Source organism: Eptatretus burgeri, chromosome 2 (genome assembly GCF_056783735.1).
Source record: "Eptatretus burgeri isolate ZD-2024b chromosome 2, Ebu_testis_v1, whole genome shotgun sequence".
Classification (NCBI taxonomy): Eukaryota; Metazoa; Chordata; class Myxini; order Myxiniformes; family Myxinidae; genus Eptatretus; species Eptatretus burgeri.
In genome coordinates, this window is record NC_140962.1 from 140,892,614 (window position 1) to 140,905,436 (window position 12,823).

A 12,823-nucleotide genomic window follows, 5' to 3' on the forward strand; every position below is an offset into this window, starting at 1 on the left:
GTGGTGCGATTATATTGTTATGGATTTTAGAATCCGGTCTGATGATTGCATCCACACATCCAGGTCCTCAGACAGATATTTCCTTAAATGCATGTTCAGATTAGCCCCATCCCCATGTCTAATGGGATCTTAAATGTGATGTGTTGAGAAGGGTAAAGGATAGATCGCCTCTCTTATGGGAAGCTTTTTTTCTTTACGACACACACGTTCACACACATTTCTTTCACGAGCTCTGAAGCCCACCCTCGTTTTTCCTCAGCAACATTTCTTTCACGAGCTCTGAAGCCCGCCCTCGTTTTTCCTCAGCAGCATTCTTTCGCGAGCTCCAACGCCCGCCTTTTATTGAGAGCGCACGGGTCATCATGGCAACCGTGCCCCAGTGGGGCGGGATGAGCTTGGGGCGGACGGCACCCCGTGGAGATGGCCCGGGGATATAAAAATGAGTGAGAGAAAGCGTGAGGTACATTCGGTGAGGAGAGACGTTCTGAGATATTAAAATAAAACGAGCGAAAGAGGGACGTTCAGTGAGGAGAGGAAAAGCGAAAGGAGAGAGGAAAAAGCAAAGGGCGAGAGAAGCGACCACGAAGCAGGTGTCTGACCAGCGCCGATGAGACAATTCGCCCTTCCAGTGCTTCGACAAGCGAGCGTGTGGTGCACGTGTGGGTGTGAGCAGTGCCGCCAACAAGTGAGGCACGGGTCGATCACCAACAACACCAGGGTTTAAACCCACAACGGACGATCTCGGTGCCCTCCAGACATCGACTGGCATTCAAGGCTGCCCCGCGAGAGGGTGCACAGCAAAGCTGGGTGATGGCGATGGACGTGACACGCACGCACGCATTTTCAGGACGTTTTTGCTTCACGGACGACTTTCTGGTGAGCGAGACAATTCGCCCCCCCCCCCGCCCTCCCCTCCCCCTGAATGATCTGCTCGGTACCCTTGTCTGCATTTAGCTGTAAGTCAACCTCCGATAAGCATCTGCTCTTTGACTCTTTCCTGGCATTTTGATTTATTTTGCTTTGAAATTCTTTATTTACCTCAGCAAATAAAAAGTTCTTTTTATTTACTTATTTTATTATTAATAAATTATTTGTCGATTTCCAACCTGTCAGTGTTTGTCCTTTCCTTATATTGGTCTTGCATTGTGCGAACCGAGGTAGACTGGGAGCTAATTACCACAGATATGACCAAAAAAATTGTCGGCACACACCAGCGGTTAAAATGCTCGGCCGCCCTAATTAAAATCTAATCAGATAATATTGGTGCTTTGCCGAGGGCGCGCTCCCTGCTCAGGTAACCATGTGACCTCGAGTTAAACGGAATAATTAGACGGCGGACATGGAACTCGTGGTTGACTGGTTGGCGTTCGTGGTTCCAGAACAACCCACCCACCGTACCATAACGTTAATTGTGAGCGGTGGCCCCAGGTCCAGCTCCACCGAGGACAACCGGGGATTAATCCCCCTGAGTGACAAGCTGGTGTCTCGGTATCCGTTACCACAACAATATTTTTTACAGGATATCGCTTTGTTTAACCTTTTGTGCAATCTCCAAATATAATCCACCCCTCACTTCGACATTGATACATATATATATATATATATATATATATATATATATATATATATATATATATATATATATATATATATATATATATATATATATATGTAAACAATAAGATCCATCCGACCACGTGTTTGCCATGATCTGGTTGTGAAGGCAAAAGCATAGACAGACATTTTGTGTTCTGTTCCTTGATATATTTTTAAATTGAATTTAGCTAATATCCCACTTGAATTCCTCTTTCAAAGAACTCTGTTTAAAGGTCAATCTTTGTGTTTGTCGTTTTTATGTATTTTATGCGTGTGTCCGTATATCAACTGTATTACCATAACGGAAGTGTCTGTGTGTGTGTGTGTGTGTGTGTGTGTGTGTGTGTGTGTGCGTGTGTGTGTGTGTGTGTGTGTGTGTGTGTGTGTGTGTGTGTGTGTGTGTGTGTGTGTGTGTGTGTGAGAGAGATTGGTATCTACATACGTGGGTTTCAGAATGTGGAATTGAGTCCTCCAAGGGTGGGCTCAATGAGCCTGCTGTTGGCTTCGTGGTTAGGGTGGCGGCTTTGGATCCTAGGGTCCTGAGTTCAAGCCCCGTTGGCCGCTGAATTAATACACCAGGGGGTTGACTCAGCCTGTCATCCTTCCGAGGTCGGCAAAATGAGTACCAGTGTGTACTGGTGGAGGGGCACTGCATCAGCGACACAGTCGCGCTTCCAAGAAATGATAGCTACCCTGGCAGCTAAGCTGCCATACACAAGAATAAGAATAAGAATAACGGTGGGCTCAAAGTATCCACCTTCATTACGGTGAGGAGTCACGATTCACGGATCAAGCTGTGAAGTTTTCTGTTTTTAAAGTTTTGTGCCGAGGGCTCAATTCAGGATCGTTACTGAGCCCAGGACGGCTTCCAACTGTAGTTCGTTTGTAATGACATTCCCAGAGATGGTTTTTATAACATAAAACAAATTATTTACAATATTTTTCGGCAATAAGTGTGTGGATGACTAAAATTAACGCTGGGTTGTGAGCAGTAAACATAAACTTCCAGGAGCATGTGAGGCAGCATTTCGTTGCCTATACACTACCCAACTAAGGGGACGGTTTTCCACGAAACTCTGTTCCATGGGTCCCTGCTTTTGTTGAACAAACTGATAAGGATAATAGACACCAGAGAATTTGACCTGTTATAAGCCTGGTGTTGGCGCAGTGGTTAGGGCAGCGGCTTGGGATCCAAGAGGTCCTGAGTTCAAGCCCTGTTGGGACACTGAATTAATACACCAGGGGGTTGACTCAGCCTGTCATCCTTCCGAGGTCGGCGAAATGAGTACCATTATACTGGGCCGGTGTATACCCCGGTTAAAATAGGTGTACCATATCCCTGTGTCGTAAGAGGCGACCAGGGTTGCGTCAGGAAGGGCATCCGGTGTAAAACATGTGCCAAATCAGTATGCGGATCATATGGATGATCCGCTGTGGCGACCCCTAACGGGAGCAGCCGAAAGAAGAAGAAGAAGAAGAAGAAGAAGAAGATGAAGAAGAAGAAGAAGAAGAAGAAGAAGAAGAAGAATTTGACCTGTTATGTTGGAAAATTATTCAAGTCATGAAACTCAACACATTTATTTTCATTATTTTATAATCCTTTCAAAAAAAAAAAAAACACAAACTGCATTGTCAAACTAAACAAAGCAAAATGTTTCAACATAATCACAAACCTTCATGGTGATGGCTTTGGGGCAATGAAAGTTTGGACTCTTTTGGGAAGAGTACATCCAGGTGCTCATCCAAGTTCGGCTCAGTTTTCAATTTCACCTTCAACAATAAATCTAAAAAATAAATAAAAAAAACACCTTTTGGAAAGTTTGGGTCACAAACCGAAAACATTGCATACGAACATGTAAAAGTAGTACATAGTACTTCCAGTTGTTTTTTTTTTTTCATAACTTCAAGATAATGTTAAATGTTAAAGAGTAAACACAAGGAAAGCAAAGAAATAAATGCTCCAAGTGAAATGTGTCCATATGTCGGCCTCCGTATTTGTGTGTATCCACACGTCAGCGCGATACGTATGGAGAGGTTCTGGGCTGAAAGTGTCAAAATCTCTGAAGAACGAAGCCCAGCTTTGAATCCAGGCAATTTGAAAATCAATGATTTGCTTGCGGGTTAATAAGGTTCTTTACGTATAAAAATATTTTGAGGCTTGCAATCAAGATAAAGTTTCTAGGTCTTCCATAGGTCTCTTCCTTTTTCTTTACAGGAACGGGGCTTATGGAAGAGTAAGGAATAACTGACCGTGACACAAACATCAAGGGAATGAACGAACAGGAAAGAGGAGATGGAGGAAACTAGCAGGTAAAATGGTTCAGTGAGGAAACGTTAATGGGGGTAATAAATATCATGGATCAGAATTGTGGATGAAGATGTGGCAGGACAATGGTAACTTGAAGTCTTGGAAGGAAGAGTGAAACAGAACAGCTTTTGGAAGGTGATTTCATAGACAGGAGAAATGAGGAATATTGACAGAACGAACGACAGACAGAATGAATCACCATTAAAACAAACAAACAAACAAAAAAAAAACACAGGAGCAATACCCCAGGACGCTCACCTGGTAGCGTCTGGAAAAGATAACCAGAGAACCACTGGTAGGCATGGATGACCCACAAAATATATAACGGAGAAGAATGTAAATACCTGTGTAATTTTTTTTTTTAATGCTGTGATCAAACCTTGGTACATCAGGGGTGATAAAAGTTGGAGTGGAGTTTTATCAAAATTGTGTGTGTGGTTTCTGAAAAGAAAGCAAATACCTATTTTAGGTGGCAACTCCCTCATATAGACCCCCTGAGACCTCGATTTATTTTAATGGTGTGAACAATCTTTGGTACATAATGGGTGATGAAGGTGGTGGTCAAGTTTCATTGGAATTGTGTGTGTAATTTCAGAGAAGAAAGCAAATACATATTTTAGGGGGCAAACTCTCCCCCCCTCCCCTCCCACCGCAATTTTTTGAATGTCATGAAAGAACTTTGGTATATCATGGGTGATGAAGGTTGTGGTGAATTTTCATAGGAATTTTGTGTGTAGTTTTAAAGAAGAAAACAAACACCTCTTTTGTGGGGCACCTCCACCCCCCCCATCCCCCGTAGACTCCCTTAGACCCCAATTTTTCATGGTGTTAACAACCTGTGGTACATAACGGGTGATGAAGGTTGTGCTCAAGTTTCATCAAGATCAGTTATGTAGTTTCACAGAAGAAAGAAAATACATATTTTGGGGGGCAACCCCCCTTACACCCCCAGAAGACCCCTATTTTTCCAATGTCTTGAACAAACTTTGGTACATCATGGGTGATGCAGGTGGTTGCAAGTTTCATCAGAATTGTGTGTGTTGTTTCTGAGAAGAAAGCAAATACCTCTTTAGGGGGCCAGGTCAGGTCAGGTATGGGAGCATGCGCCAGAGCAGCGCGTCGCTGCGTCCACTTTCTGCAGGTACTCCAGGGGCCTCCGCCTGGCCATCCCCCAGGCAGTTGCCTGGCCCATCCCCATCTCCTTGAGATGCGATCAACCTGCTGCAACCACGAGGCACGTGGTCGGCCCATTGGCCTCCTCCACTCATGAGACTTCGCCGCTGAGAGAATCTGGTGAGCAGGATCAGCATCAGGAAAATGAGCCACATGTCCATACAGCCGCAGCTGACGCTCACGGACGATGCAGGTAACAAATATCATTTGAGTCTCTCTCAGCAACCGCTCGTTGGACACAAAGTCTGACAAGCGAGAGCCAAGGATTCTCCAAAGAGACCTGGTACCAAATTAATTAAGTCTCCATCTCAGATCCTTGGTCAGAGTCCAAGTCTCACATCCATAGAGCAAGACTGGAACCACCAGAGACCTGAAGACTCGGACTTTCGTCCTCCCCCACACGTATCGGCAGCGCCACACCCCATGATCCAGTGAATCCATGACTCCCCAGGCCCGACCCAGATATCTTTGACGTCTGTCTAACAGCCAGCAGAGACATGAATATCACTGCCAAGGTAAGTGAATCTCTCCACGACCTCAACATCCTCACCACAAACAGGCACAGACAGGACAGCAGCATCCAAGATGTCATTGAAAGCCTGGATCTTAGTTTTGACCCAGGAAACCCGTAATCCCAGCGGCTCTGACTCCTCATTCAGCACCCCGAGGGCCCCCAAAAGGATATCTAAAGTCTCCACAAAGATGACTGCATCATCTGCAAAATCAAGGTCAGAGATCTTCACATTCCCAAACGATGCACCGCAGCTTGAGCTCTCTGACATCCTCCCAAGAATCCAGTCCATACAAGAGCTGAAAAGTGTGGGGGCCAGTACACACCACTGACGAACTCCAGGAACAACTGGAAATAAGTCAGAGATGGTACCACCACATCTCACAGCACTCTGAGTACCAGAGTAGAGTTCAGACACCAGATCGATCAGTTTTGGTGGCACCCCAAGAAGACCAAGAATCCTCCAGAGGACATCCCGATTCACTGAATCGAACGCTTTACAGAGATAAACATAAACTGCAAGCAGCCCCTACCGAAACTCTCGTCTGCGTTTGGTGAGGAACCAAAGAGCAAGGATATGGTCAACCATTGACTTCTTTGGTGTAAAGCCTGACTGCTCTGGACGCTGGTGCTCAAGCAGGTGGTGGCGAACCCGATCAATAATTATCCGAGCAAAGACCTTGCCGGGCACTGAGAGCAGCGTCACCCCTCGGTAGTTGTTGCAGTCTTGGCGATCACCCTTCCCTTTCCAGAGAGGGACAACAAGGCCCCTCTTCCAATCAGTTGGGATGATGTCTGTGTTCCAGGCAGAGCACAAAACTGCATGCAACGACACGAGTGCAGCATCTCCACCAGCCTTGAGAAGTTCAGCATGGATGCCACAGATCCCTGGAGTTTTACCCCATTTCAACTGGTTCACCACAGTCCGTGTTTCCACAAGCGAAGGTGGACCACAGTTGATTGGAGGGTCAGCAACAGTTATTGAAACACCGCTGACGTCCAACATGACCGCTGGTGGATCAGCCTGGTACAGCCGCTTAAAATAACTGGCCCAGCGGGCCTTCACTTCGGACTCCTTTGTCAAGAGCCTACCACCCTCTGCTCTAACTGCAGTACACCGAGGGATGAGCTTGGATGAACGCAATGCGCAAATTCCCCTGTAAGCAGGACGAGAATCCCTTGACCACAGGTGATGCTCTATCCCCTCACAGATTCCTCGCACATAGGCCTCCTTGTCCACCCTGAGCACATGTACAGTTTTACACCTCAGCTCCCTGAACAGCTCAGCTCTGCCATTCAGCCTGGCCCTGCAACTCTGGTCAATGGTATCCAGTGTCCCTTGAGAGACAAAATTATGCTTTGCCCTACGGTGAGTTCCAAGACATCCACCGGCAACATCAAGGACAGTGGTCTAGAAGGCGCTCCACAACTCTTCAGGACCTCCCAAAGCACCCAGACCCCCCCAAATCTCTACTCAGCTTGTTTGCAAACTCCTCAGCTACCCTCTCATCCTTGAGCTTGCCAACATCCAGCCTAGGCTGGGATGGTACCATTCTCCTGGATTTAAGGTGCAACTTCAGAGTTGCTACAACAAGCCGGTGGTCAGTATTAAAGATCTGAGCACTCCGGTAGACCCTGCAGTTCTGGTTCATCCTCCAGCGACCATCAACGAGGACATGGTCAATCTCCTTTGCCACACCACCAGCGTTGGAATACCAAGTACAGCGATGAGCTTGTGGGCGCTGAAACCATGAACCGGCCGCCCTCAGTCCATGACTTCTTGCAAAGTCAAGGAACTTAGTGATATTCTGGTTCATAGTTCCTGACCCATGGGGACCAACACACGTCTCATAACCATCCCTATCAGTTCCAGTCGAGGCATTGAAATCCCCCAAAACTAGAAGTGTGTCTCGTCTGGGGCACTGATCAACCACAGACTCGAGCGTGGCATAGAATGCATCCTTCACGGTGAGATCACTCACCTCAGTCGGAGCATAAACAGAGACCAGGGAAATGACACCTAAGGAGTGACGAATCCTTAATCTCATAATACACTCGTCGACTGGTGTTACCTCAATTATCATTGGAGTCAGCTTACTGGACACAGCTAGAGCAACTCCTTGGGCATGGTAACCATCAGAGCGACCAGACCGATAGTAGGTGTAACCACCCACCATGATCTCGTCGCAATCCAGTCTCCGAACCCCAGAGTGCTGCAATACCGATGTCCAAACGCTTGAGCTCAGATGATAACAGAGACAGGTAATCATCCTCTCTTTGGAATAGGACATGCCAGGCACCCACCCGAAGGGACCGCCGTCTGGTGGACGACACCTCAGCACCACCCGGACACACTCTCTCGCAATCTGAACCAGGAATGTTACCCCGTGGTTTCCCGCCTATGATCAAAGATTGGGGGTCCCGAAGGCTTTGCCTCAATCCCATCGTCTGGTGAGCTGCCCTTCGAAGGGAAGCAGCACAGGAGGTACTCCCACGGAGTGGGTTTTCAGATTTCTGTGGGTTTTTGTGTTTTGCGGAATGAATGGTTTTACAGTGGCCGGAGTGCAAATCTTGCCACTAACCTCCGAATAAGAAGTAACCCAACTGCAGGAGGACGTCCACAGAAACAGTTGGGCACTAGATATGGATGGCCGTTGGCTCACAATGAGTTCCACCACCCTTTGACAGGTTTTGTTTTTAATCCTGCTGGGTGTCCATATCCAAACACCCTCCTCACAAAAAAAACCTGGTGGGTTCGACGGTTTTGTCGCCAACTCGACCATGGAACAGGTTCGTACAGGTTTTCATGATATCTGTAGCAAGTCACAGATGTAATCTGGCCTGACTGAGGGGGCCAACCCCCCATAAACTCCCTCCATAGACCCATTTCAGGCCAGATTTTTTATTTTTAATGCCATGAACAATATTTGGTACGTACACAGTGATGAACGTTGCGTTAAGTTTCATCAAAATCTGAGGTGTAGTTTGAGAGAAGAAGTTTAAAGTATTTGTTGATGAATGGACGGACGATGACGAGCCATCCCATCAGCTCCCTGGAACTATGTTCCAGGTGAGCTAACAAGACAGTCTTTAATAATGTAGAGCATCCGATAGTTTGTCTAGGTAACCGCTTCCACACAACAAGCCACTCACTGAGAGTGACTGATGACAAACGTTTTTATAATGGTAAGATATGCATTTTAAATACAAACTTTATAACCATATTTCAATGCGTGCATGTGATGCAAGGTTTTTACGAACATCGTATAATTAATGATGTGGATAAGGGGAGAGCTTGGTGCAGCAAACACGCCAGGGAATGGGCACGGCTAACTTTGATATAATACACATTCAAAGTGTAAAATCAATTTATGGTTACACTTACGGACAACTCTGTCAAACTTTGCCGAGGCCATCCTGACTGGCTTGTTGGCTTGACCAGCACATCAGCCAATCAGGGCACCTCAAACTACTGGAGGTGCAAATTCTCATATAATTTTCATTATCTTGCGTAAACTTTAATGAATCTGTTCCACTTTGTTCTCATCAGATAAACCGTTCTCTGCCACCTTCTATTCTCTACCATGTTTCATTTGGCTTACTCTTTCTTTACTCTATTCCACCATTTTATTTTACTTACTAATGGTGGACTTTTCTAATACCATTACGAGCACAAATCAGCTTAATGCTCCACATGTCTCTCTTCAACAAATAAAATAAATAAATGAAACAACAGTTCCTCCTCTTATTTTTCTTGCTTGCTTTCACCCATGTTCTGGAATGCCTCTGATACTCTCAAACCTCTGCCTCATCTTTTATTGTACAATTCTTTGTGGTGTCCTCTTTTCTTTTCACCTCAACACTTCTCCTTGCCCTCACTCTGCTCCTGGCTCAATAGCAAAGACGCATCACACCTCCCGACACACATGCAGTCTTTGCCAACTCCACACAAACAACCAACCCTTGCTCAGTCTTGGATGAGATGCTCAAGTCCGCATGACTGATCTGATTTCACAAAATATGACCAGACCAGCAGTTAGCGCCCGCACGCATTAAAAAAAAATAATAATAAAAAATACCCCATCCCTTCTCATCATCTACCTGCTCCCCTTCATCAGTGTTGTCCTCGATGTGCTTCTCCCTCTTGAACATTCTGGTCCCCAGTATGAGATGTATGCTCCCAATCTTCAAAGAGATGTCTATACAAGCTGCTTCAGCTAACCCAGATATTGTACATCTCATGGAAACATTTATTTCACAGGATGTCCTGGGTGGGCTCTTGTGTGTCTCCCTGGTAACTGCTTCCCCTTCTCTTTTATAATAGGCCTGGTTCCCACACTGGTGGTGGTGTTATTGTGCATGCTCGTTCCCCAAATCGCCACAACCCCTGCACTTCACTGTTCACTCCTCACCCCAACCACGATGACTCCATGTAAGAGGCACTCTCACAAACAATGATGCCATCCTCTCCCACCTGTTTGCAAGTCCTAGTTTGTGAAGACTAATCGTCATGATGTCACCTGACTTGGATTTGGTTCACATGTGCCAGATGATGGCATAGCAGCCAAGTCATTCTGCAAAACTTGCTTAGTCCATTTCTTTTCCAAAACACATCTTCTAAAATGCGAACCATTCATTAATGGAACTCGTCATGGCAAGATTTTCCTCAAATTTATTCTGCTCCTCCTCAGCTCCTCTAGCCTCTTCTGAACATGTGTTTGTGAAAGTATACATCCCTTTGAGAGTATTTAAAGAGGCTCCAAGACACATATTTATGACAATCTGATAAAGATGATTGTTCTGGCCAAAAATATACTATCACGTCTGAGTGTCCGTTAACATGGTATACCTCAGCACCGGAACCTTTTGTCCCAGGAAATTGCACAAAGTCTCTCATTGCACTGCGTTCAGTTATTGGTTCACGAGTCAGTAAGTGACCACTATATTCGTTATGGGTGTGTGTCTGTCTGTCCCGAGCATAGCTCCGTGGGTTTTGATCAGATCTTGATAAAATTAGGGTGCGAGGTTTGTATCATGATCGAATTGTTTTTTCCGGAGAATGGGCGTGCTGTGCCTATTATGGGCAGAGCCACGCCCAAAAAAACATGTGTTTTTAGGGGGTAGCCGGTTTCAAGTTACATCTTCTCTGAGGGGCTTTGTCAAATCTGGCAGGGGTTTCAGTATATGGTTAGCCAAATGGCACCTGCATAGCCCCACGGAGCTCGATTTTTCATTTTCGTCCCAAGGTCAAGGTCACAAGGTCACGAACTTTGAAAATGTCCAAAAAAAATCAATAAATTGGGCATCGAGCTCCTAGGGTTTTCAACTGTTTCGAATGAAAGTTGGTATGCAAGTAGTGCTCTTCGAGTACTACAACTTTCAACATTTACGTTTTTCCCCGATTCCCGCCAGTTTGCCCGTGGCGTCCCCTCGAAGGTCAAAAAAGAAAAAAGGCGAACCGTGTACATTGCTCGTGAACCATCAACATGTCCAGACTTGTTTTTACTTACGGTTACCGTTCTCCAAGGATCATTGAAATGAGCTGAAATCGACAGCACACGCAAACGGGAAGCAGACGGCTCAAACACATTTTATTTCCTTATAAAGGGGTTCTTTTTGTTGAGAAAAGTACAAGGAAGAAGGTGGACAAGAAGCGATCATAAATGGTATGAAACAAGTGAATCAAGACAGAAAGAGGAAAATGGGAACACACAGACTGATATAAAATGGTGAGAAAAAAAGCATAAAACCTAACCCACTCTAGGCACCACAGAACACACTTTTACAACAAGATAAGAATGCAGGTAAGGCGGACGCAGGACTCAATGCAGCCAGCTTTGGAAACCAGGTGCAAGACACGAGCCCATGACAAAGTTAGACCAAATGAAGTGAACTAGCCACAAGGAGCACTAGAGATGATCAGCCCCTCAACTTGCCCTCATGGTCCTCTGTCCTTTCCAGATGAGGCCTCCTGGTCTGCCTTTCTTCTTTTACCAAAAATTGCTTCTTTGCACCCCATACATGTGAAGTTCTCCTGTCTCTTCTCTATCTCCGTGGCCTTTCTTCTTCCTCTCCAGCGAGGTCACTTCTCCCCAGCGAGGTCACTTCTCCACCCCCCCCCCATCTGAAAACAGGATGATACAAGCTTGGGTCAATCCCAAAACTTCTTCAAAGAAAACCACAAGAATGCCCTGCATCACAAGCTCCTCCGTGAACAGCTTCTCGTCCTCCTTCCACACGACGCCGACTCTTCTTCCTCAAACTGGGCAGAGTCCTCTTCTGGGCTGTCCCAGCCACGGGGAGGCACGATAAAAAATAAATGTACAATCTTTTCTTCAGCCCTGCAGCGCATTATGCTGCCATGGCTGGAACACATTGGCAAGACAGATCGTGACGGCTTGGCAGCACACGTGCATTTGTGAGAGAAAGTCTTCACCTAGCCCCGCCCACAAAGAAGAGGTGTTTACAGATACAATATTACTTTGACTATCCTGTCTATAAATTACATACGCTGCCTCCTCAGAATCACATGAATAAACGAGTTACTCTGACAGGTCCCCATTACATGGCAATTTAACCTACTCGAAACAAATGGACAATACAACACTTGTCATATTCTAGATATGGATTTGCATCTGTTGGTGACAGGAGAAGTATCCGTTCATGTGTGTGCGTGTTAGTTATAACCACGGTCGCCGCTCGATAATTGTATTAACAGGAAATTGTACGAACGAAACTACTCTCTTCCAAGGATATTTCATATGTTCCTATATTTCCACGAGTTCGATTTGCATTCAGGAACAGAACAATTATGGTAAACCATATTGAAATATCCACTCCCAATAAACACTGAAAATTATGTTTAAAAGACGATTTGAATAACAGCTTTCATGCCAGCAATGGCAAGTTAAAAATGCCTGTCAAGCAGAACCATAAAAGTGTAAACACAGGGCATATGCAAAAAGCCTCATTCATACATCATTTAGACAGTGGTGTATTGACCAATTTCTCTTTTCAGCTTCATCCCACACCGCAATCAACTTTTCTGTTCATCATTTTGACACTCGTACTATATATATATATATATATATATATATATATATATATATATATATATATATATATATATATATATATATATATATATATATATATATATATATATATATATATATATATATATATATATATATATATATATCCCTCTCTCCTTTCTCTTTCATAGATCCTTCTAG

The 12,823-nt window shown here is 45.1% G+C and overlaps 1 protein-coding gene across 3 annotated transcripts in view; it reads right to left on the minus strand.

The window, feature by feature from the left end:
* Positions 1-12,823, minus strand: part of LOC147033349 (uncharacterized) — a 92,564-nt gene that overhangs the window by 17,712 nt on the left and 62,029 nt on the right. For all 3 annotated transcript variants that reach the window (XM_085871589.1, XM_085871588.1, XM_085871590.1), the window contains one exon: positions 3,270-3,380. In XM_085871589.1, the coding sequence (XP_085727715.1) occupies positions 3,270-3,380 (111 nt within the window). The remainder of the gene's footprint in view (positions 1-3,269; positions 3,381-12,823) is intronic.